A 27,463-nucleotide genomic window follows, 5' to 3' on the forward strand; every position below is an offset into this window, starting at 1 on the left:
CTCGTTGTTTTGAGTGGAAAATATATCACATTTGGTTTCAAGAGATTTATTGGGGCTCTAGAACACATAGGAAATGGCCTGGGGGTGATGAGCGTGGTGCACGGTGGTCTTCAGCACAGGAACGTGGTGAGAAACGAAGGAGTGCGCTGGAGCGGAGTGGTGCACGACATGGGTCACTGGGGCATGGTGGATCACCGGAGCAAAGGAGCGGTGCACCACAGCCGATGCCTGGGAAAGCGGCTTCAGGGCGGGCAACTTCTTCAGAGGCTGGAGCTGAACTTTGGGAGCCACCCCCGCAACCAGCGCGTCACCAGACAGTGGTTCCCGACGCACCACTGCGTTGAATCCGCGGACGTCATCGGCGGTGTAGTCCACGGTTCGTCTGTAGCCATCGGCATCATTCACGCTGTACTGACCGCGGACCACATCGCCATCCCGAGACTCCGATTGCGACTTGACGTCTCCGGTCACTGGATCCTGAACATCATAGTTGAATGAGTACTGCGGATGCGAGTCATAGCTGTCCCCACTTCCGGTTGTCTTCGCGGGCAGTAGACCAGCTTGAGCCAGGCTGATGACGGCCACAAATGTCGCAATCTGTACGGGTCATACGCTTAGATTTATACCAGCATACATATAGAGCGCATGACATACCTTGGTCAACATGCTGATCGAACTTGTAGGTAGAATTCGGTTTGCTCCTGTCGGTAGTTGATTTTACACAACTTCACTGCGGTCCCTACATCGGCTTTTATACTGCGTCGGCTGCTTCCTTCCCGGCGACCCAATGCCACAGTGCCCTGCTTCTGCGTCTGGATCTTAACAAGGTCATCGCGGGACCTCCAGCCCAGTCTCTTTGTACACCGCCTAATTGGCGTTGAGATGCCCCAACAAGTTTATCCGGCCATCGACAGGTTTTCAGGCCGTTTTTTACATGCTGTCGGGATATGGGCGCTTTTCATAATTTCGCGCAGTCATTCCGAACCAAAATTTGTAGAATTTTTATGTTTTTTATTAACCTTCTTGCAATTTAAGGACAACTTGCAAATACAATAATAATCGCATTATTCGCAGATAAATAATTTTTGAAAATGAATTTCGAATTTCTGTAGACCTTCCTACCGATAAAATTGTATACAGATCAGCGAAGAAAACTCAAAATTTTAGGCACCACTCTAGAACATTTTGCCGATCGGACATGCTATTGTTGCTCAAATATCAAAAATGCTCAAAATGCAAATGTTTGCAATAATATATTGTGAATTTATACTCTATTGCTATAGTTTACTAGTTGTAGTTTTGGATTGAAATATAAAAACCAATACATATTGGGAAATTTCCATATATCCTACTTCCTCGAAAACAACACTTAAAATGCATTGATTTATATTTTAATAAAGTTAAGTTTAATGCTCAACCAAGTAGTTTGACAAAAATATTTGATTAATCTCAGTCAGCCCAAAAGTATGCAGAAATACATTTTTCTTGTTGAACAACAGGTGGTGCTACATTTTCTGATTTCTCTTTTCTATCATACGCCATCCCTTAGAAATAACTAAAAAAATACAAATCAAAATACAAAAGATACAAAAACGCTCTTTTAGTATACATTTTATAAATCACTCTTTATTTTACATATTATGGTATACATTAGTATATATGGTATATACTACATATATACTATGTACATTGTAAAAAAAAATGTTTAATTCAGACTACAATGTAGCTTAATGATTAATGAATAGTAATTAGGGAAATTCGTTAAGTTACCTTACAGACTAACATGATAGCGTCACAAATGTTTTCCCTTGCCTGTTTTCTTCGCAATGATTTTCTTCTATGCAATGATATTTGGCAATATTCGCCAAAGTGCCAGCCTGCCAATCAACAAATAAATCCTAAGCCTAAGCATCACTTCGATTTCCTTGTTCAGCTGCTTTTCACAAATATCGCACTTCGCCAGGGAAACGGGGGTAGAAAGTTGTTTTTGATAGACTATGCAGCGGTAGGGGCTGTTCCATGGAAGTCTGCTCCGATTGGTTCACTTCTGCTGCGAAGCGGATAAAGAGAGTGCGCAGACGGTTGTCTCGCTTTAACTTTATCCGATTCAAAAATGAAAGACTTACAGTGCCATAGGATTTTCTTAATGCCCGCTGGCTTTGTTATCAATTACAAGCCGGTTTTAGCATAATTTTGCATATTAAACAGTCAAGGTCAATCACAAGTCCTTTTGCTATGCCTATCGCGCCCAAATTACACCAAAGATTAAATTAAGTAAACATAATAAGTTTGTTGTTTACAATCCACAATACAATTATTATCCACTGAAGAAAACAAATCAGTCTTTGAAACTGGCAAAGTTTAAAAACCGCTTTCATTGATTTCATGTTTATTGTTATTTATTTTAAAAAGAGTTCCAGTCAACTATATTTGCTGCTCTGCAGTTTAAGGACTTTCTGGACGACTCTTTGTATAAAATTTGTAACTATGTCACAAGGAAGTATTTCCAAAAACTCATATACCATAGAATATAGAATAGAATACAATATAGAATAGAATACCAAAGAAAAGTCAAAATTTAAGTAATATAAAATTATTTTTGATGGAAAATGTGTGTTTTAGATGTTAGTACAGCCTGAAGGAGCTGTTGTTACACCCTTGCAGAGGTTTTTATTATTATAGTCAGTTGCAGTGTCCTTCCTTCCTCATAGAAGTTATACATACATATTTTACATTCCGTTAACGTTTTACGTAAACAAGTCCTTCACATTTCAACACTCACACTTATAACCATTGAAACTATCCATACGAAGAACAATTTTATGACTTTGATGAATATCATATGATTTATGTATTCCTTTTAAGTAACTAATTAGGTGTGAAAATAAATATATGCAGTACTATGGACTTATATTTTTCCGAAGTACAGATAATAGTTGTTCGAGCAAAGGTTACCCGTAGAGTAAAGTTGTATATTAGATTCGTTAAAAAGTATGTAACAGCTGGAAAGAAGCGTTTCCGACCATATAAAGTATATATATTCTTGATCAGGATCACTGGACGAGTCGATCTGGTCATGTCCGTCTGTCCGTCCGTATGAACGTCGAGATCGCCGGATATAAAAGCTAGACTTTCTGCAGATTGCAGATATATAGACGCAGCGCAAGTTTGTTGCCCCATTGGTGGCTGAAAAATGTGTTGAAATTGATTCATTTTTTTATTTGTGTTCCCAATTTCTATCGATATGCTAAACATATTTTCTATAAAGATTTCTCTCTTGTTTTGTGCTAGTTTTTGTTGAGTCCGTCGTTATGTTAAAGATATTGTTATATTTTAATGGGTATATGCTAGTTTGATTTGATTCAAGTTTTAAACCTTAAAAAAATGATATGCTTAAGAAACGAAAAATGAACTGAGTAAGTATTTAAACATAAACATGCAATTTTGGACTACAAAATTAAAGGAAACACTTTAATAAGGTTTGAGGCGACTCATGTCGCCGACTCGAAGCCACCGACTTATATTGAGAAAATTCCATACAAATTCTAAAAAATAAGGCGCCCACAATTACAGGTATCAATCAAGAAAATACTGATCGTATCCCCGCAAAGAGTTTTGGAATTAGCCGAAAAATGAACATGTGATGAATTCAGCAACTGATTGGGGCAGAAAGCTTAAAATCATATTCATAAACTTAATGAGTTCGCCGGGCCCGAATTCAAATTCAATTAAAGGGGCGGCGTTCGGGCGACCAGTTAGGACAACTTGGCCCGTATGCAACAGGCATCCGTCGCCGTCTCAGCAGAGCCTGATAAACTAAATTTGGTTAATTAATCATTACAGGAGCGAACAAAACGCCAGAGACAAAAGCTGCACAAAACCGAAAGCCCAGGAAAAAAACACGAAACGAAAAAATGGCACAAATATCGATTTACCAAAAATTACAAAGGAAACCCGAAAAGTACCGCCAAGTTTTGTTCTTGGAGCGGTGACAGTCGGCGCCGGGCAATCCATCAATTTGGTTGCAGTGCCAATTACGCCAGTTACTCGTCACGTCACGTCTCGAAAACCGGCGGACAGCGGACAGCGGCCAACGGACACCGAAAACCGGACAGATACGGGCTGCCGTGGGGCGACACCAGAGCTCCAGAGCTGTGTAACAACAATCGTATCGAACGAACGTAAATCGAACGGCGGCACTCCAAGTTATAGAGGTTTTGGAGCTGTAGCTGCGGCGCCCCCATCAACTTGGCGTCAGCTTGTGGTCAGTTTTCCACTATTCCGGTCGGCTGCAAAGGCTGACGCCTCTCGGGGCTGTTGGGAACGTCATCTAGCCCATATATCTTACTTCGGACGCTTTCATGGCGCTAAACAGACGTTGATGGCGCGACTTACAAATCCCTCGCAACGTATAAGGTGCATCGGGCACTTGGCTGGACATTTATATGCACTAATAGGTGGTGTGAAAATCGCTTTATGGTTAATCGATTGTGATATGATGATCTTTACAGATACACATGAATTTATAATAGGATTTGAGTGGAACTAATTGACTTAAAGCTCTATTAGATTATGATCAGAAATAATAAAAGCTTAGCATTGGAAAACTATTTGGTTTGCGGAGTGACTAGGCAGATAGCCTTTCTAAATGACACATTCTACATTCCAGAGTAAATTGTAACACTTTTTAACTTTTACGTTTATTGTTATGTGTTATGATATAGTCTTAGGAGTGCCGGTCTCTCGAAATAAGACAAGAAAATATATTTATTCGAAATTTGAATTCAAAGCAAGAGTGCTGGGCATATATTTTAAAATTTTCTAAAAAAAAAATGGGCGCGACAGTGTTGGGTGTCGCCAAAATTCGCTACAACCTTAACTTATGTCTCTAATGTCTTAACTTATGTTTTTAAAGTCCCCGAAATTAGAGCGTTCATAAAGAAAGACGGATATGGCCAGATCTACTCCTAACCAAGAACATAAGGTCTTTATAAGGTCGGAAACCCATCCTTCGACCTGTCACTTACTTTTCTACTGCTACTTTACTCTAGGAGTAACGGATATAAATTTATTTCCATCGCAAAAGCAACACATGAAGGCTCGACAATTTACGCAAAAAGTAATGTTTTTATTATAATTATTATCATTTTACAATAAAGTATTTAAAATTGCTTGTAAGACCTTTACACATAAATTAAATGTTATACCAAAATGTTTTTGATATACCGATAGAAAATAAGAAAATAGTAAAACAAAATAATATCAAAACATTTTTCAAAAGTGTATGTTTTTGGCGATTTGTGGGCGTTCGAGTGGGCGGGGCAACATCAGGACATACTTGCGCTGCAAATATGTCTCTGGAATATGTATACTTTATAAGGCCCGTTCCTTCTACCTCTTACATACTCTTCAACGAATCTAGTATACCCTTTGAGTCTACGAGTAAGGGGTATAAAATGGAGACCTTATACTGTAATACTACTTCTAGTATTTCCTATAACTTGTTTATTGCAGGAACATTTTGATGCAAGAATATGTACATATAGAAAGTAAGGGAACGGTGGTAGATATAGCTCGCACAAAACATAAGTATAAATACCTTTACTTCACTTTTTAAGGCAAGAATTTGTGGTTCGCATTTGCGATTGTTAAACAACTGTATGCTGTAACTCCCCAGTAATTGTCATAAATTATCCCAATCCTAACAAGGATACCCTAGCCTTACATGTATTTCGCGTTAGCCATGTGAGACAGTTTCAGGCTTGGGATCGGGATTGGGCCGTGTATTTTAGTATTTTAGTAGTGTACATAATACATACATATGTGTGTATTGAAAGACACTCGCACACATCCTGTTACTATTAATTGCTGCTGTCCGAAAATATAACAAATCACCTTGGAGCGTTGGGCAGGACCGCCCGAAAGGACGAAACGAATGGCCACTCCAGTCGACCCCCCTCCTAAATTCCCCGTGCGAGTGTAGAGACAAAAACTTGTGAAAATGTCAATCAAGTTGAACAAAAACGAAAAATTCCCAATCCGAAAGAGGAAGGAGCGAACCACGAAGTTTTCCAGACAGCCAAAGATGATGCATTGTGCGTGAAAGGTGCATGAAGATATCTGACGGTTGTATCTCTATCCCTGCCAAGTGACAGACCCATACACCGGATAACTCTTAGGGGGCGCCTACGAATTGCATCCCACTGAGTCAGAGTCAAGGTCCGGAGATAATGTCAGGAATCGGGGTCTGCCGGGGTCGGGGAAGTCGTTCGACGACGATTTAAATTCCACAGCGCGGCCATAGATGAGCTGTCATACGTGCAAATGACGATTGACAGCTGCCACAGTCAGCATCCGTTTGCAGCTCCTCCTGGTCGCAATCCCGGCCAGCTCCCAGGCCAAAAACCCATTCCTAGTGCCCGGTTCGCATTTCGAATCCCATAGCCAGCTCCTCTCCGTTACCTGTCCGTCAATTCATTTGGGAATTTCGAGGTGCTAAAACGTGCCAAAACCACAAAACAAATACACAACATTGGGTTTCCAGTTAAAACAAGACGTCGACATGAGCTGGTCAGGGGCGTAACTTTCAATACTATCAGCAGGCGGCAGGGGTGGATTACCTTGGACACGAACTGGGCCCAAAACATGTGCGAAAAGGTTTTCGGGGCGAAGAGATATCTACTATTTCTAATTAATAAATGCACATTTGCAAAGGATTTTAATTACACTTCTGAAACTATTCAGATATTTTTAGCACAGAGCACTCTATTTATAGCTGACATTAAATTCTAAAAACATCAATATAGATAACCATCTTTAGGATAACAATACAAGTTCCGAGAGTGCCTTTAGTAAAGCTCATATTCGAGCTAAGTTTTGAAATATTTTGAATTAAGTAGTGAATCCGCAGTATAACAATTTTCTAGAGATTTCTAGTACAACTGTTGTTTACTAAAAGCTGTCAAAGGAAAAGAAATAGTACGCCTAATTAATGGTAATTGACTGTTGGACTGATGATGTTGTTTTAAATTGTCAATTTAAAGTAAAACCTGAAGGAAGTTTCTTAAAAATGATTACATTTTTCAGGTGAACCGACAAGCTATATAAGTGTTTCGCAGTAATGAAGGACCATTTGGGGGAACAGCTTTCGGGTATATCAACTTCCGATCATCCCCAGCCAGTTCCACACCAGCCCATTGCGTAACTTCAAGTCCCTCGTAGAACTCCCATCTTGAGTAGCCGTCAATCCGCTCCTGCCATGGCGACAAGCAAAAAACGGGCAAACAGGGAACGAGAAAATCTAAATGGAAACGGCAACTGCCAAAAACCGGTAGTCGATATACGGGTACATATGTATATATGACTAACCCCCGAACCACTGATAAGGGCAGTCATCCGAGGAAGGCCTGGGAGAAAGCGAGACGGCAGTCGAAACACGTACGCATCAGCCACGAGCGGAAGCAGGATCGCAGGCTGCCTGCAGAGGGGCGTGGCCAAGACCAGCGGTTGTGCGCTCTGAAAGAAATCGGATTCGGGCCAGTAATCAGTCACGACTTGGTAAGCGCGCAGGCAGCACGTCGTCGTCATCGCCACCGGGAGTCGTGTTTTCGGTTCGATAGAGATAAAACCTCTGGCCGTCGCGTAATATTCTCTATTATTGGGAAGCAACTTGGGAAGCAACTGAAGTATTTCAAGAACTGTGTGGCAAGTGAAGAGTAGTCAGTGATACACCGGTCATATCGGAGTGGCGAGAAAGTGTGGTTCCGGCTGGACAATATGATGGACGTAAGCAGCATGTACGGCAACCACCCGCACCACCACCACCCACATGCCAATGCCTACGACGGCTACAGCAGCACCACCGCGGCGGCGGCCAACGCCAGCAGCTACTTTGCTCCGCAGCAGCACCAGCACCACCTGCAGCAGCAGCATCAGCAATTGCAGCAGCAGCACCAGCAGCACCTTACCTACAATGGCTACGAGAGCAGCTCCCCAGGCAATTACTATCCCCAGCAGCAGGCGCAGCTGACACCACCGCCCACCAGCAGCCACCAGGTGGTGCAGCAGCAGCAGCAGCAGCAACAGCAGCAGCAGCAGGCGCAGCAGCAACAGCTCTATCCGCATTCGCATCTCTTCAGCCCCAGTGCGGCGGAGTACGGTATCACGACGAGTGCGACCACGGGAAATCCGGGCACGCCGCTACACCCCACCAGCCACTCCCCGGCGGACTCCTACTACGAAAGCGACTCCGTGCACTCGTACTACGCCACCGCCGCAGTGGCCACAGTTGCTCCACCCAGCAACAGCTCACCGGTCACTGCCGCCAATGCAAATGCCACCGGCAACACACAGCAGCAGCAGCAACAGGCAGCGATCATCAGCTCCGAGAATGGGATGATGTACACCAACCTGGACTGCATGTACCCCACGGCCCAGGGTCAGGCCCCGGTGCACGGATATGCCGGTCAGATCGAGGAGAAGTACGCCGCCGTGCTGCACGCCAGCTACGCACCCGGACTGGTGCTGGAGGACCAGGATCCAATGCTGCAGCAGGCCACGCAGTCGCAGATGTGGCACCACCAGCAACACCTGGCCGGCAGCTATGCCCTGGACACCATGGACTCGCTGGGTATGCACGCCCACATGCACCACGGCCACATTCCCCACGGGCACCTGGCCAACTTGGCCAGCAGCTCGCACCAGCAGCAGCCACAAGTCCAGCAGCAGCAACAGCAGCCGCACCAGCAACCGCAACACCCGCAGAACCAATCCCCAGCGGCACAGCAGCAGCACCACCAGAACTCCGTGTCACCCAACGGTGGAATGAGTCGCCAGCAGCGCGGTGGAGTGATCTCCCCTGGCAGCTCCACCTCCTCATCCACCTCCGCCTCGAATGGAGCTCATCCTGCCAGCACCCAATCAAAGTCGCCAAATCATTCCAGCAGCATCCCCACCTACAAGTGGATGCAGCTTAAGAGGAATGTTCCCAAGCCCCAAGGTAAGTCGAGCTAGAAAGTAACTCAGAAAGGGTTTGGCATACTGTATTGGAATAATCGGACTATATTGGCTAATACTACTTTACTATATACTACTACTATTGAGATATTCAAATCAGATGATGTTATAAGGTCTACATTTAATAATCTCAATTTATTTCTAACACTGATCAAATTAAAATTGAAATCCCGCTAATTGTGATATTAACAAGAGATAACTCTATAGTCGCTAAATAGTTTTAACATTTTTCTGGCACATTTAACGAAATTAGGGTAAGAGATGATAAAATAAAGTTTGGGCGTGGCAGCTTAAGGCGGTTTGTGGGCGGTAGAGTGGGCGTGGCTTTATCAGGAAACAAACGCGCCGTTTTTGTCTCTGGAATCTCAATGTTTAATCTGTGCTTTCTGGCTATACGGACACACTTTATACGGACACACGGACAGACAGAAGGACATGGCCAGATCGACTCGGCTATTGATCCTGATCAAGTCCTGATCTACCTGTTACATACTTTTCAACGAATCTAGTATGCCCTTTTACTCTACGAGTAACGGGTATAAAAACGTAAATACGTGAACATTTCAAATGATGAGTTGTAGGGCTAGAGCGGAAGGATCCCCAAAATGTATCTGCCAATGTAAGGCCAATAGATAAAGACCCTCTAAATCAAACCCTCTAAAATGTTGTTCTTTGTAAATCGATACAAAACAGTTTTCCAAGAAATTCTGCGTTCTAAGCGTAACTAAGCTTGTCTCATTTGGCAAAGTATCTGGCAAATATGGAACCGCATTCCTTGTTAATTGCCATATTCTAGCTTTTTAACTCAAAAAGATCGCTCAATAGATCACATTTAGCATACGGAATATATTAAGTTTATCGGACATTAATTATGCAAAGAAACACACACTACTCAATACATACGAATGATGGTTTCTTTCAGAGAAAAGCATACGAAAGAAACCCAAGTAAATACCAAATAGCGTAAAACGATGACTTTCAAAACTGATTGACAGGCCAAGATACAAGAATCAGTCAACCAGTAAAACCAGAGAAAACGAATAAAAATGTGAAAGAAATGACGTCGAGCAAGCAGATTTAACAATATCACGAGTAAATTTATAAGTTCGGAAAACTTAGCCATCAACAATAGAATGATCACAAGTATGAACAATTAGCACTGCAGCAATATTAGCAAACATAAAGCGGCAAAATCTCAAGAAAGACGTCCAACCGGGGCATGTCACCTAAAAATATGCTTGTCTCTTCAAATGCCAAAGATTCCGCCCCCCTCCGCCCTCCTCTGCCCCCTCTCTACAGCCCCAGCTACGGAATCTCAATTCTCCCCGACCTCCACGCCCCTTTCCGCCTCTCACAACATCCGCCGTTCTCCTGGACTCTCCTTTGGAATATTTCTTGCATATTTCAGATAATTTTGTCAATGCCTGTGCAGTCAGTCAGGTTGTCACTTGTCACATTGGCGAGTGGAGTTTTGTATCTCGGAATTAGCCAGCTAAGAAAATGTGTTCGCTTTGATAAAAAAGATTCGAAAAGTCCATATTGTATGCGATAAATAAAACGTCGATTATCCAAAAGAAGCAGCTGCCACTGAAAAAACGAGTATTTTTATTGATACCCCGTGAATTGCATAAAATTCGAGCGTAAGCCTTTAATTGCTTTTCAAAGAGTTTGAGGTCAGCCGAATAAATAAATAGCAACTAACTGAATGGGGCAGACATGTTTATGGCTCACCCTGAAATTTGTAATATAATTGCTGCGAAAGGTTGGAGAACAAACTTGGGGTCGAGTTTTAAACAGACGAACATTTTGTACTCATTTTGGGTAAAATATAAATGCAGAACTAAACGAAAATTATATAATTTATGCTTTGGCCTGCTGAAAGGTTTTCCCAAAAACTGAAATATATATATTCTTGAAGGATTAGCTGCGCATTTGCTACCCACATTGCCATATTACAACCGTCCTCCCAAACCTGTTGACCAATTTCATTTGGCTTGTGGGCCTCCGGTAATGCACTTAACCTGTTCATGAATCGAGTTGCACAACTGACGCTGATCACTGATATCGGAGCATCGAGCCTCGGACCACTTACAGTTCAAACGTTAATCCCCGGCTACACCAATAATCATACAAATATTTGCTTATTAATGCTGAAAAGTGTCATTTACATGCATCGTTTTCAATTAAACGACGCCACAGAGGCCCGGGTCGAACGCAAGCGATCCGAGATCCCAGATCCGAGATCCCAGATCGGCGATCCAAAATCCCCACGCGCCGCACCCAAAACCGAACCTTACCGCTCGCGGCCCAAATACGATCCCAAAAGCCCCTCGGATGACGCGTGCAAGTGGAACCAGGCGCTAGGTTGGGGAGCTGGGAGCGCAGGGAGGTGTAGATTGCACAGAAAGAAAATTAATTGCTCGCAAAGATTAATTGTTGTTTCAAAAATATGGTATTATTCGCCCACACATTCATTCTACTAAACTGGAAAATATTAATTAACCAGCTGGCCATCTTAAGTTTTTTTGGTGAATCCACAGAAAGGTGTTTTATAACAAAACTAAATTAAATTTTAATTTGAAGACCCAAGTAGGGGTTCTTTAAGTTGGACTCGGAATACGGTTTTTCTCGATGTGTTCCAGGGGCGACCGCAAGTCAAACAAACAATTAAAGCGTGCATCCAACGGCTGGGAGATGCAGCTCGAATCCAGAATGAAACTGGCTGCAAGAGGCGGGAGCACAATTTGGGGGGCAGGGGCTGCTCCTCGGCATGCCGAACTGGAACTGGAAGTCAAGTTGGCTGTCAGAAAAAATGATTATTTAAATAAGAGTCTCTCGTTTGAGCCTCACTGCAACCGAACTGTCACTGAGCAATGATCTGCTGCCTCGTGGCTCCCCTGGAATCCCTGGGATGCTGGGGCTGCATCTTGGATTCTGGTTACTGGATGCTGGATGCTGGAAGACGCTGCTCGCTGTGAGCACATGCTTGGGTCCATCTGTCATGTCATCCATTTCCAGGCAGGGAAACAGCATAATCAGCAATCGCGGTTATAAATGGTAGCATTCGACATATTGGCATTCACGCACATACCGACTGGATGTCCGCTGACCGCTGACCAGTCCGCGATTCAAAGAGTTCTCTAATGTGTTAATCAGCATTTTTCAGTAACCAGACCGAGATCAGTTGAGGTTGGAGCAGGCAGAAAGAAGGAGCTTGCTCCCATTGCCATGAAGATTAATGGACATTTTTACAGGGATTTGTCGCTGACTAGGAATTGGTTTAAGATACACAAATACACACGTACAACTTTCCACTTTTTCAGTAACCAATATCAATCAATGCGCGAAATCTCGAAAATACTTTTGGCAAGATTATGATGACACCTAGATAAAACTAAAATTAGCTAAAGTTGAAAAAATAAACCACCAAGGAAACCAAAAACTTATCCATCATTCAAATGTCAGTGTTAAGGAATTTGGAACTCTTAGGAACTTAGGAGATTCGCGTATGCGAAAGAAATCTAAAAATACAATGTTAGTAAGTTGAAAGTGGATCCTCTTTAAAGCTAGAAAATATTTAGTATCTCTTCAAACATTTTAAGACAGTCCCTCAATATAAATACCCTCCCTCCATCATTGATTATCTCCTATCATTCGAATTTATATCCCTTATTAGCACCCAACTAAAGTTTTTACGACCTGGTGTGGTGATAATTCTGTTTGTTTTTATTAGCCTTTGGTGGGCCCTGTCGTAATTGAAAAGTTCCCATCGAGGCGGGTAGCCTTGTTGTGGCTGAACAGTTTAATTAATGCATGGCAACTGGAAGTTCGCTGCTTTTTCTGTTCCTGTTCGTGTTTTATTGTTTTTTAAACGATCTACCACTTTGTTCGTGAATTTCGCCCAACTCCCCAAGGGGCGGGTGGGAATTTCCACACGCAAGGCTACTGCCCAGAAAATATGAAATATGAAAGAGCTGACAAAAGTGAAGGAAACTCGAATTAACATAAATGTTGTAGGAAAAACGAAACAGCAGAGAACTTTTGGCCAAAAGGCTGCAAAGGTGTTAGTTTTCTGGGCCACCAGAAGTTCAGGGGTCAGGGGTCAGGGGAGTGGCCAAAGAGGGGCATTCGCTTGGGGTATTCAACATTTATTTGATGTGATGTTTTGATATTTCTTGACACCAACACGCGACGCGGACCGAAGAGCGACGAATGTGCCACAATGAAAACGAAATGAATTAATTACGTGCATTTCAAAACAGAAATTGGTAAGATATATAAACCAGCTAGTGGCGACCGAGAACCCCGAAACAAAGACCCCTGCCCAAAACGAAGCAGACTATTTAAATGAAATGATATTGTGGATAGAAAAGTGACCACCAGGAATGCGAGATAACATCAAACGCTTGCCCAAGCCCTGCCGAACCGAGCCGCACTGAACCTAACCGAACAGAACTGAGAGCTCGACCAGGAGCCCCGCCCGCCTGTCTGTCACCGACATCGTCATCGTCAGTGGCTGGGGCCTTGCTTTGGTCCGGGTCACAGAGACCAGTTGGCTAGGGATCGCAGCGTGAGCGAAGAGTGATCTAAAGCACTATCGAATACCCGTTACTCAAGTACAGGGTGTGCTAGGCAGTGGACGTCTTCTGGAACGAACTTGCGCTGCGTTTACGTCTCTAGAATCTAACGTCGCCTAATCTTGTTAGTCGTGATCTTCCGTGATCTTATACGGACAGACATACGGACAAACTGGCTTGTCCAGAATATATATTCTTAATAGGCTCGGAAACGTACTTCTTCCTGGTACAAACTTTTAACGAAATCTATGATTCCCTGCTACTCGACGATTTAATTATCAAATCGTCATCCATGGAATTTTAGACATGGTATAACCCACAAGTTGACTCCAAAGTAAGTTGACTCCAATATAAGAAATCAATTGAAGCGACTTTAGCTTTATCGAAAATATAGTATTTGTGGTCGGATCAGCAGCTTTGTTCAATGGAAAATTCTATCAACATAACGAGATTATTCGTTGGTATAATCATTTTTAGTTATACCACAGTATAATTTGCTAATTTTTTGCGAAGCTGTTAGCTGCATAACTTTATAGAACTATAGTACACTGTAGTTGTTTTATTAAAATTCATAACTTTTTTAAAGATCTTAATAACATTGCTTACAAAGGGCTCACAGTCTCGTTGAAAGTTTTAAGCCCTCTATCACGCTCCCATCGCTATCTCAGGCTTGCGTTTACCTCCTCCAACCTCAAGCAAAAACAAAAAAGTCCAATCCGGGACCAAAAAATGTATGGCATGTGTCGTGACAAATTTTGTTCACTGGCGCGCGCTGAGTTAACATTTTTGAAAGCGTATTATTAAATTTCTTTCCCCTCTCTATGTCTTTCGTTCCCCTTTCCCGCACACTCCTCATTCAGGGCGGGGGGGTCCAAGTCCGAGGGAAACCCCCGAACCCCAAGGAGCCTAGCCTTTTGCCCGATCAAAGAATCGATTTGTTAGGCGATAAGCCCAGTCAGTACTTACAATAATTACCACTTAAGTAGGACAGGAAAAGGTCAGTCTCGGATCCAAATCCCTATCCTAACCGGACTCCGTCCGCACTGCCGCTGTGACATTTACACACCTAAAATGTCAGTTTCCATAAGGTTTGACTCGATTCCAGGCGACTTTCTGGGCACAACATGGGAAGCGCATTAGTCCAGTCCGCGTGACAACGAATGGAGCTTGGAAGGGGAGAAACTGGAAGAGCTGCTCCCAAAAAAGGAAGACTGGGCACTCAATTACTGGGTGCTAGGGAGTAATAGCTCAAGTTATATATTTTACAAGACGCATTCGACTGCAACTTCTGTTGTGTGATTGAATGATTTTTTATTCAATACAAAATCATTAAACTTAAACATAAAACTTTGCTGGCTTGCAATTGTGTTTTAAAGACCAAAGACAACTTAAGGAAAGTCATAAAAGATTTCACAAAGTCCTCCATCAATTTGGCCGAACTTTAACATACCCTCAGTACTCAGTAAGGAAAACGTATAGAACGAAATGAAACTGACGTTTCGAAAATGTGTGGCAGACCGCCCACCCACCGCTGCATTAAAGGATATCACCCAAGGGTGCGCTTTCCGATGTCCTTGCTCGCGCTGTGTTATGTAATATTAAGCACAAATATACACACTGTGATGAGGAGTTGTTTGCCCAAGCGGACATTTGGTGCAAACAGTGCGCCAAATGCGGAGGATACGGATATCTTATCTGCTGTTTGCATTCGGTTGGCGTTGGCCCAAGGTTTTCTTTTTCTCCATATCCATGGCGCCCCGTATTCCGTTTCCTTCGGCGTCGCTGGCCGCCTTAATACTTTTCAAGTGTATAATTTAGTAAATTATATAAGTATCGCGTTACGTGCCCTGACACAAGCCCAAACACACTCAGCCCCTCCATGGCGATATCGACGATAAATGCGGATCAATATCGTTGGGTTGGCCGCCTTTTGTTTTCCCTCCTCTCCGCTTGCAAAATTGCACAATGTCATCGTAGTCTTCCGACTTTCCAGCGAACTTTCGTTCTGATAGGGTTATCAATGTATGGCTAATTGATTGTGATTTATTTGCGAACTTTCGGGGTTCAGCTCTGTTCTTACCTGCATAAACGCTATTTTTAAGTCAGTTTACTAAAAATATACTTGTATGTGAAGTGGTCTATGGGCGCAAGTGAAGTGGATTATCGCTTGCGGAAGTTGTGAAATAAGCCCAAGCTGTTACTAACAAAAAAAATATTGCCAAGGGCCTAATTGATAATTATGCTTAATATCTACATCGAAAAATATAAGTGTATCAATAGCAACACCTTATGAGATGGGGAAATTCCGCCCAAGTCCAAAAGCCCTTTCTTGGAGGAAACCCCATTCCACTCAAATGGATTTTCGTTGTAAGCGGCGTCGGTATACAAAATACTTTGCGACCTAATGAATCATTTGACGAGGCAAACAGTAGTCGGCCAACAATTTAAGCTGTTCCCAAACTGATTTGCGGCTAAAAAAGTGGCCAAAACAATGAGACAAATGGTTCGGGCAATGAAAACTTTTGCTCTGCGGTGCGCTTTGAATAGTTGGTCAAAAAGCTCGAGCATTTAGCAATTGATCTGCGAATCAAAGGGACCGCTCTGAGCCCCAGAGCTCTACAATTGTCTCGATTTCTCAGTGCGCCGGTGTGCGAAGGTGATTTCATTCCAATAATTCTTTCCGTACCCCGAACAGTAGATAAAATGGTAAACGAAAGCTGTCAATTTGAAGTCCCATTGTTGATTTCGATTATTGTTCCCAATTTTACTGCTCTCGCTGCGGACTGCGTTCGGCGATATCAGGGCACATAAGGGAAGGCGTCCACCACACCCAACTTCCGATCCCACCGATCTGACCCACCATACCGCAGATAACGACAATAGATATCGGGCGGCTTTAAAGTGGACATTCTAGTGGCCAGAAAGGTATTAGCCATTTACGCGTGAACTTCAACTTGGCTGCGACTTGATTTATTTCGTTCTCATTTCGGCCGGAACGAAGCCGGCTGATGGATGTATCCTATCTAGCTTTAGGCCCGGCCACCGGGGACAGAAGGGTGGTATCAGGGCATTAACTGTACGACCCCATTCGGGCTTAGTTTAGATTGAAAAGATTTTATTCAATGATTGAGAATTGATGGTGAGAATTATGTACTCGCTATGTCCGAATCGATTATTGTTTTACATGCCACGATCCATAATCAACTCATGGCACTCATAAGTACATTAAATTATCCAATTCGTCCCATGTTTAATAATAAATCTTAGCCTTTGCACTTGTGATCACACTCTCAAAATACGAAATACATAATCTAATAGTTAACTAAATTTTGCCACATCGACTTGCATCGCTACGTTGGAATGAAAAGGGTACTTTGGAGCACATGAGTCGTGATTTCATGCCCAAGTAATTCCTAAGCCTCGTAACACTTGCGTATGACAGTTGCAATCCAAGGACAAGCAAAAATAACACCAAAATTAAAATCTCAATTTTGTAGCAACAGCTAAGCAAAAAATACACAGGCGAGGAAAAATGATTTATTATATAGAAATTATCTCATGTAAACAAGTCAAGTCAGTTGCCAGTTTGGCTAATGCCACTTGTCTCTTCGCAGGCCCCAAAATCAACGCCCACCCCCTCGCACCAGTCGGTAAAATTTGTTAATTTGTCTAATGAAAATTTATACACACACTTTTTGTGGGGCCTCGGAAAATCCAAAGTAAACCCGAGGCCTATGAGCCAAGTCCCAGATATACGGGCAGAATTGAAGGCGACGGCCTGAAGTCTGAGGCTCGGCGTCTTGTCTGCACGAATTTCCACGGCAGGCACGAAGATTGATGATGACATTAGCATCATTGTCGAAAATATTTCTTTAAACCAGCCAAAGGACCAAAAGCAGCAACCTTTTCTTGCCAGCCACTTGAGAGGCAAAATGTTTTGAAATTTGTTTTGTTGACATTTTAATTTGCAAATACTTGGTGTGTGCGAATACGAGCATATCCATGGCCGCGTGTGCGAACGAATGGAGCATTAATTGAATTAAATCATCAAAAAGTGGTGGACGGAATAGGGGCACTGGGAGGGGCTCCTGGCCGGGAAGGGCCATGTCAAGTGGGGCCACTCAAAGTGTTGACTGTCAGCCTCAGCCACACGCACAGCCAACAGCCAACAGGCAACTGGAGTATATAGAAATACTCGTATGTACGAGTGTTCTATGTGTGCCAGCCCACAGTTATTTTTTTGGCATTTGGCAGCCATTTTTTTCGAGCACTTTTCTTCCTTCCTTTCTTAGACCCTATCAAACACCCTTATTTTGTTATTTCAACGGCTCTTCGGCAATGTCCGTATATACTATACTGATGTACTCATGTACGACGAATACAAAAAGGGAAACTATGAACATCCACACATCTGCACATGTGTTCGTGCATTTTCGTTTGGTGATCCGTCATCTTGTCAGAATGTATTATTCGAATTAAGATTTTACTTTTTTCGCTGCTGCCATTGAATTGAATTAACACAAGACCAAGAGAGCAGCTGTAACGCACACAAATGAAAGCAACCAAAAGCAACCCCCTCCATTTTCACCCACCCCCTGGAATCAGTAATTTCACTTACTCACTTCTATTTATGTGCACACCGAGCACTGTAGCCTAAACTTAAAAATAATTTTACACCAGCAATAATAGGCCCAAAAAAGGCTTTTAGCCGCAAACGTGGAGTTGGCACTGCTATCGGCTGGGGAATAAGAAAGCCGCTTCAGCCAATTATCGCCATAGAGGGAAAGATAATCCAACAAGTAATTGTCAAACTTAACTAAAGTTCTAAGGACTAAAATGAAAAGAAACATTAAATATATTCATCCTACAACATGTGATAGGAATATTTTGATTGTATATGATACTCCAATAGGTGCACAAAATATGGTATTCAAGAAAAGCCACTTTGCATCTTCCCAGCAATAATAAGTTTACTTCTTCTGCAGCAAAGATCATTCTCAACATTTCATATTATCCTAGACATACCACTGTCACCTGGATACAACAGGCCCAATTTGATTGTCTGCCTCAAACGCACTTTAGGTCCCCATGTTGGGCAATTTCTTATCGGCAAAAAGTATGGAGTACAAATAATGTCGACTATTTTGATTTTCGGGTCTATCAGATGGCTACCGGAATTCAGCGTAATCTATAGAATGGAAACACAAGTAGAATAAACAGAAACCAGTAGCCAAAACGTTGCTATTAAGATAACACAAATATGTGCATTCGAGTATCTGTGTAAATATTTAAATCGAGTTTTGTGTTGTTGTGTTCTTGTGTGCGACTGCGACATAATTTTCCGAAAGGTAAACACACGATTGAGATGTTCGATAAGAAATTGAAAACTTCTTCCGGGGAGACAGCAGAGACAGTTAACAAGATTAAGAAAATGTGTTCGGGCGCCAGTTGAGACATTTTCCAGTTCCCTACGGAGGGTTAATATCTGACTCAGACAACTCCCATTGGTTTCGTTGCGTGGATTTCTTTCGAAAACCTCGTACCCTTTGTCGAACAATTTCCATGTGTGTTAGACATCGTGACTAATAAGCCGCGGGACGTCTGCCTGCTATGCCCGTACAAAACTTTCAATTAAGCTGGAAAACTTTAGCTCACCTCTGTGGCAGGGCAGCGGGTTGTACATTTTTTGGGGAACGATGATCTGTAGATACAATTATGAGAATTCGGTTTTTGTGCATTTCACGATTCGTGTTTGAAACGTAGATACCACGATACGACTGCATCATCGCATGACATGTGGAAAAAGTCACGGGTTGACAGGCGGCCAATAAAACTGACAGAATGAATGGACATGGCTCGTGGATTTTCGACGGGATTATGTCAGTTTAGTCAAGTCAGAGTCCGCGTCCGTGTCCGATGCTCCTAACTTCGGACCTCGAAATGCCAATGAGTGTTGACTGTGCCTAATTAGCTGGGTCAACCCTCCCCCGAAAAGGGTTATTGGCTGAGATTGCCAACTCAATTAGTGCCGACTGACCTCTGGTCAGTCTGACCATCTGTCCCGTCCGAGGCCAAGAACACTGCCTCCGTTCATTGCAAAATATTATGGTCTATATTGGCCCTTTTGGTTCCATGCCAAGGGGCCATAAATTACCCGCAGGTGATCAATCACTTCGTCACCAAAGCCCCGATCGTCAGCATTTTTGGTCAGCTTTTCGTGCGCTTTTATGGCCCCAGATTAGAGTAGATTCTCGAAACCTTTTCCACATGACGTTGACGTGGATGTTGGTGTTGCTGTTGCTGTTGTGTTTAATCAACAATTAAAACAATTTACTTTTAATTGAAATATAATTTTCTATTTGCACTCGAGTTAAATATTATTATCAATTGAGCCGCTGCGGCGGCCAGACGGCGTTCCACGCACTTCGTCCGTCCGACGGGTTCGGTCCCAGGCCCACTTAATCGCCCCAAAACGGACCCCATGTAATGCCACCCGGCTCACAGACTGCCAGCGAGTGTGTGAATGTGGGCGAGTGGGGATCTCCGTAAAGTGGCAGTGGCGCCTGCATAATAGAAGCGATAATATCGTTATATCATATCAAAATGGCCGTTCTACAGCGGATGACTCACGGCCCAGGGAACTGTACTGGGCGTGGAATTCAAGGACAGAGAGTAGACTACTGCGACTGAAATGATGTGGGAAACACATAAAAGGTGACGAACAATTCATTATGTCGATAAAATAGTGAAAGCTGATCCTAATATAATCGAAATCCTAAAACCTAGTTGTTACTTATCTTTTCAAGCTATTTGTAAGATTTATTTGCAAACTAAGTGTTTTATCAAGTTTGCTTTGCATTGGGCTATCCCGGTATATATGTTGTTTTTATTATAGGTCTGTGGTTTCTCTAAGCCTTTTATTTAAATTATTCTGCATATGTAGCCTTCATTTTGGAGGACTTGGCTAGGACAATCCGGCTGGATTGTCTTTCACGGATTTTCCCCGTTCAACTTTTCACACGAGAACTGCGATGAACAGGAAGATATGCAAAAGTCAACAATCGCTTGGCTGCGTTAAACCTGCAATTGTAATTACCGCTAGTTGAGATGTTATCAAGTTACATTGACTCGGCGTGGCGCCCCCGCTGCTGCAGTTACCCCTCCTTGCTTCACCACTCCACCCGCCCTTCGGTAAATCCTGCTGCAGCAACACTGGTGTTTACATTGAATGTCAACAGTGTCACCTAAGCGCCATGGTGCCAGCCCAACGTACCACCCACCCCCTCAAGATGGCCTTCAGCAGGGAGGGAGGCTCTGCACGCCGCGGAGTTTCCCCACTTTCCACCGCTCCACTTACCCCTCTCCCCGCCGAGCCCACCACTCGGAGCACTGAAGTGGAAGCGATCCCCGATAATGCTCTCTAAAACTAATATTACAAAGTAGATATCGTTTGGCGCCGGACAAAAGCGACAGTGCCGCCAACTGGCCGCGACATGTTTGACAACCCGAGCGACACCAGCATCGAGCGAGGCAAGCGTGCCTCTAGCGGAGGCCGCACCGTACAGTGAAGCAGGAGATGTGAAGGGGTCACTTGGTGTCTTACGCTCTGAAGTAAAGTTATCGTCGCTATCTGCAGGATTTAAGGGACATCAATTATTCCAACCAAAAAAAGTCATCTCAAAAAGAAAAGTCTACTACTAAGTAGTAACATCTTTTAAGCAGAGTAAAAACCAAAAAATGTTAGTATTTTGTATTTTTGTCTCAGTGTAAGAGGAAAGCATCAAAGGAAAGGAACTTCTGAATCCCTACCATCCATCCATCCATATGGTAAACCTAGTGCCTAGAACAGGGGATGGCTTTCATGCCCCAAATCTCCTGATCCACGAATGACTTTCTAACTATTCCCACACCACTGTTCAGCGGTTGGCGGCGGCACATTGACAGCCTAACCGGAATGCAGTAACTCGCAACTGTCGCAGTCTGTGCTGCTGTTGCTGCTACCGTGAGAGGGAATGTGAACGTGGAGGCGATTACGATTGTGACTGTGACTGTGACTGCAGTGCAACTGCCGCGGGGTTTGCTCAGTTTGTTTGACTGTGAGCGGGAAATTCAAATGCAGCCCAAGACACTCGGCACGGTAATCCTGGGGCTTGTTTTCTCAGACATTCCTGTGTGCATTACGATAGGAGTAGACCCGCGTGCGAGTTTTGAGTTTCGAGTTTCCAGCCCGACTGCGCACTTATCGATCGATCCGCATCCGCACACAGTTCCATAATCCCCGAAAGGTGCGCGCGAGCTACTGTGCGGATACTGCGACTGGATGCCAATTTGGGTACCGGTAGCACTCGGAGGAGCAGTCATAAATTCATCACTCATGCGGCCCAGTAAAATTTATTTATTGCCCGTGGCTTCTGGTTTGATTTATAGCACTCGCAGCGGCCAATTGACTAAAAACTGTTAAACCAACTCGATAACTAAACGGGATCGTTCATTCCGCATTAATATGGCCACCAATCGGCACCTTTGATCGTCGTCATCATCTGACCATAAGGAACCCTTGAGGTTCTTGGCTGATGGTCGCATAATGCCCATTAATTGGTTTGTGCTCTAGGAAACTTTCTTAAGATTTATGATTGTGCTAAAAGGTTTTTTATGAGCTTTCAGGGCTAACGATTTATACACCTTTCCACACCACACTCCATAAATTAAACCACGTGAAAACGTAAACGTTTTATTTAAACTATTTTAGTTGCATAAAATCTATCCTTTATATTTTCCAAAACCCTCTTCTAGTGGGCACAAATTGAAGAAGTAGGAGAACAAAAAACGAAAAACATTTTTAAGAAACTGCAATTATTCGCTTTCCCAACGAACACGTCTTAAACAAATTTCCGGACTAACATAGGATCCCAGGTCCGAGGCAAACCTACAATTCTAATAATTCCTGACCCTCCCACGAAACGAAGTGAGAGCTAATATCAGCATCGCAGATCCAGAGATAGGTTACCGAATGCCCGCTGTCAGGATAATCCCAATATTTTCAAACAAACCTATTGAGCGCGTTAAATCCTTCTATGGAAAGGCAAACGGCCAAAAGGAATTATTTTCATCATCGTCGGCTTTAGCCACGGGGCGCATGTCAAATTATGAATAAAATGCAAAATCACGCAAACAAGCCAAAAGTCAAACGGAAAGGAGAGAGTTTTGGGCTAGAGGGTTTGGGGTAGATGAGCCGGCGAGGATCGGAACTCTCACAATGATTAGCTGCGACAGCTAAGGATCAGCGTTAGGGATTGGCCTCCTCACCTGAATCTCACTCCCTTTGCCATGGAACCACAACAAAGAAGAGGACAAAACTCAATATTACACGGAGGAAAAAAATATATACTAGTATTATGTTGAATATACACAAAAGAGAACAGCATAGTATTTGGACTTAGATTCCCTTATAGCTTCATTAACTAGTTCACAAAACTGAAGTTGGACAAGTGTATCTACGTGATTAGATAACCCCTTTTTTCAGTCGCTAGTTAATATCTTAAGGGATAGACAAGTTTACTTATTCTGCCGGTTTTCAAAACGGTAACTATTCCAATGATGGATCTTGCCCCTTAGCAATTTGGTTCCTAACTGAATATTTATCAGCATTTAATAGCTTTATGGTATACAAATTTCGCCCGGTGTGCCTGACAACCCTCCTCTCACATTTCCAGCACCGAAACTACCTGCCAGTGGAATCGCCAGCATACACGACTACCAGATGAATGGACAGCTGGACATGTGCCGCGGAGGAGGAGGCGGGGGCAGCGGCGTCGGGAGCGGTCCTGTGGTCGTTGGGGGCAACGGATCCCCCGGGATCGGTGGCGTCCTTGCCGTGCAGAACTCCCTGATAATGGCCAACAGTGCGACGGCGGGTAGTGCCCATCCCAATGGCATGGGCGTGGGTCTGGGCAGCGGATCCGGATCCGGACTGAGCAGCTGCAGCCTATCCAGCAACACCAACAACTCCGGCCGGACGAACTTCACCAATAAGCAGCTGACCGAGCTGGAAAAGGAGTTCCACTTCAATCGCTACTTGACGCGGGCGCGACGCATCGAAATCGCCAATACGTTGCAGCTAAATGAAACCCAGGTGAGAAAATTGATTAATTACTTCCACAATTTTTAATTTTGAAAACCTATTCAGTAGAATCAAAGACACTAGAATAATAAGATGCGTAACGCCATACGATTTTTTTGCACACGATTTTTTCGGGCTGAAAAACAGGACAGATTTTGATTCATACGTTTGATTCATACGTTGCCATTGTGCCAATGCGTTTCAAATACGTTTCGGGCATTTTATAGGCTTTATTTAAGACAATGTTTACTACCCACTTTAAAAACCTCACTATTTCACTCACTAATATAATTATGACAATAATAGTTTATTATTTAATTACTTACAGCTCGAGATTAATTTAGTAGCACTTTGTATACGAATAAACATAAAAATATATATCCCTTTCAATGTAGGGTAATCAATTTCTTTACAATAATTTTATATTGTATTTTAAATATTTTTTATGAATAAATATTTTAAAATTAATATAACATTTCAATATGAATAACATGTATGTAACAAGTATGAATAACATTTGCCCGGTTATTTGTTCAAGAGATGCCAATTTGATCTTGCAAGTAATCACACTTAAGAACACATACACTACACTCACTGCTCGACCGGTAAGAGAGATTACTTGAACTATTTTGCGACTCTAAATTAGAAGACATCCCTTACAGTCTTCACTAGAACTAGTTGGGAATTATAAGGCTACAAGAAAATATGTTTCCTAAACAAATATTAAAAGCGGCAATAACTATGGATTCCGACAGTAAGTTAAACATTCTTCAGGCTTTAATTAAGACAATTTTTACTAGTTTGTGCATCTAACACACACATACATACATACATACATACATACATACATACATACATACATACATACATACATACATACATACATACATACATACATACATACATACATACATACATACATACATACATACATACATACATACATACATACATACATACATACATACATACATACATACATACATACATACATACATACATACATACATACATACATACATACATACATACATACATACATACATACATACATACATACATACATACATACATACATACATACATACATACATACATACATACATACATACATACATACATACATACATACATACATACATACATACATACATACATACATACATACATACATACATACATACATACATACATACATACATACATACATACATGCATGCATGCATGCATACATATATACATACATACATACATACATACATACATACACCGGTGCATACACTACACAATTACTGCCGCCACCAAAAAAGTGGCTGCGTAGTGCAAAACCAATGTATGGCCGTTACGCATCTTATTATTCTAGTGTCTTTGGTAGAATCGTATATAAAACTTTTAGGGGTCTTAAAAAGTTTAGTTTCAGCGATGTTGTGAAAGTTTTTATTACTTAGTTCTAAGTAGCTTGAATTATAATGCATAATTTATTATTACACCCATTACTAGTAAAATATTATAACTATTAAAATAACTAGTAAAATAAAATAATATTGATAACTATGGAGCAGGTAGAAACCCTCTAACCCTCTTGATCGGAATCAATATACGAGTCGATCTGGCCATGTCCGAATGTTGAACTGTATTGTTCGCACTCCTACTAGCTGAGTAACGGGTATCTGATATTCGAGGAACTCGACTATAGCGTTCTTCTTTGTTTTTAACATGCTCTTAGAACACCGTACAAATTCATATACCTATAATAAATTGAGGCAAAAATGTAAATTGGTTCGACTTTTGATTAAAAATATCTATCTTGCAGGTGAAAATCTGGTTCCAGAACCGCCGCATGAAGCAGAAGAAGCGCGTGAAGGAGGGCCTCATTCCGGCGGACATCCTGACGCAGCACTCCACGTCCGTGATCAGCGAGAAGCCGCCGCAGCAGCAGCAAGCACAGCCGCCGGAACTGCAGATGAAGTCGCAGGGCAGCGATCTGGGCGGGAACGACCTGGCCACAGGAGCACCTTCAACACCCACAGCAGCCATGACACTAACAGCACCCACAACCCAACAAAGTTGAAGGGCTTTCTTCGTTGATGGTTGTAATTGTTATGCTATTGTTGTTGCTGCCGCCAAAATATTGACGCATTTCGTTGTGATAAAGTAATAGAAAGTGCACAGAAGATCAGAAAGAAATAATCTAGGTAAGGGTACGAGATAATTAAATAAATAATATGTCACACACATAGCAAATTGAAATCTGTAATCAAACGCTAGCAACTAGTGGAATCTAGGTGCCATATTCATCTAGGGGCTGTAAATACATACACTTACACTAACATTTCGCATTGCCGCAGCTGAAGTTTATTGGACTAGCTTAAACTGAACTCAGGGTTAAATTAAAAAGAAACTTACTTAAAAGCACGCAGAGCAATTGACAAAATATTGATACAAACAGAATCAAAACAGAAATCTAAACTATTTAAAACTTTCCAATAACTATTTATAGTAGAACCCCTAGTTATATTCCACCCGCCACCACCACAACTCGTCTGTAGTATTATTAGATAAGTTTTAGGATGCCCGAGTTATTCGTTTTGTGCTTAAAAGTAATCGGTAAATCAATCTTGATGTACGTCTGTATATTTAATCTAGTCCTAATTGTAATATAATTATAACTGTACACCACTTGTATGAAGAAACAATAAACGAAACCCGATTGCAAATTGTTAATGAACAATGTGGACAAGTTATTGCGAGTGTGGGCATTACAAACATATCTCTGATGAATTGTGGACGTATTTATTTTTGGTAATCTCCGATTTCCAAGTACACCGATAACAGAAGTAACATTCGACTGGGAATTTCTACTGGAAAGGGCAGCCGACAAACAGACCAAACCAAATACTGCCTATGATATCTTGATTAATTGCAGACCGAGACCCATGGTCGAAATACCATATGCAAATCTATCATTTTATGGACAGATATGGCTGGGGGATTAAGTTTTGTATATTTAAATGTATCCACATGTTTGTGAAAATGTGAGTTTTTGGGGATTTATTGATCATTTTGCAACAAGAAAATTATCCAGGAAATTCATCAAAGTCCTCTGACCAAAGTGGTTTTGCATGTGGTTGATAGATAGGGTTATAAGACCACATTTTAGATTGTAAGAAACCTGAAATCAAAACGAGACTCTATTCTATTGTTTTCGTTATGAATGATTCATGATGATAACTATATATATATTAAATAGCTGCAATTTTAAAAATGATAACGAATACTAGCTAATTGCTCTACAAATTATCAGATAAATATTACAGATCAATTATTATTAAAAAGTTATTTGTCTAATAACTAAAGCGAATTCAACCCTAACAACGAATATTAAAAGATATTTCGCTTTCGCGGCTTATTTTCAGACAAAATAAATACGCATTCCTTAAAAATGCAAGACATGTACTTAAGTAACTTAAACTTATTTTAAAAAGAGTTAGATTTATACATTTGCTATACAACCTACTTCCTAGAAACCTACATTTAATTGGTTAGCAGTACACATTGGGATTTTCGTAGGTAATTAAAAACATATATTTATGAAACCATATCGGTTTTTGTAAATTAGATATATAAAAACAGTAAGTTATTGGTGTAAACTCATGTTGTGAAAACATTCGTGGGCAATTGTACCACTGCCGCCGTATGGCAACATTACATTCGCATAACAAAAGCAAGCCGAAGAAAAAAGTCCGAAAAG

General features: G+C 42.1%; 2 protein-coding genes across 2 annotated transcripts; one reads left to right on the forward strand and one right to left on the reverse strand.

Annotated features, from left to right (window-relative positions):
- Positions 1–30: 30 nt before the first annotated feature.
- On the reverse strand, positions 31–724 carry LOC6553014 (pupal cuticle protein Edg-84A). Its single transcript, XM_001979069.3, has 2 exons — positions 655–724; positions 31–597 (listed from the first exon to the last, which is right to left on the reverse strand). The coding sequence occupies exons 1-2, from the start codon at positions 664–666 to the stop codon at positions 58–60; spliced, it is 552 nt and encodes a 183-aa protein (XP_001979105.1). The 5' UTR covers positions 667–724; the 3' UTR covers positions 31–57.
- A 6,814-nt stretch (positions 725–7,538) lies between these two features.
- LOC6553185 (homeotic protein labial) lies at positions 7,539–26,434 on the forward strand. Its single transcript, XM_001979068.3, has 3 exons — positions 7,539–8,998; positions 23,306–23,724; positions 25,526–26,434. Exons 1-3 carry the CDS (start codon positions 7,777–7,779, stop codon positions 25,781–25,783), a joined length of 1,899 nt encoding a protein of 632 aa, XP_001979104.1. The 5' UTR covers positions 7,539–7,776; the 3' UTR covers positions 25,784–26,434.
- Positions 26,435–27,463: the final 1,029 nt, after the last annotated feature.

This window comes from Drosophila erecta, unplaced genomic scaffold, assembly GCF_003286155.1.
Source record: "Drosophila erecta strain 14021-0224.00,06,07 unplaced genomic scaffold, DereRS2 tig00000000-arrow-pilon, whole genome shotgun sequence".
Lineage (NCBI taxonomy): Eukaryota > Metazoa > Arthropoda > Insecta > Diptera > Drosophilidae > Drosophila > Drosophila erecta.

Coding starts and splice junctions, on each gene's coding strand:
- LOC6553185 (XM_001979068.3), top strand. CDS start 7,777: ATGATGGACGTAAGCAGCATGTACGGCAACCACCCGCACCACCACCAC. Junction 8,999..23,305: donor GAATGTTCCCAAGCCCCAAG/GTAAGTCGAGCT, acceptor TCACATTTCCAG/CACCGAAACTACCTGCCAGT. Junction 23,725..25,525: donor TGCAGCTAAATGAAACCCAG/GTGAGAAAATTG, acceptor TCTATCTTGCAG/GTGAAAATCTGGTTCCAGAA.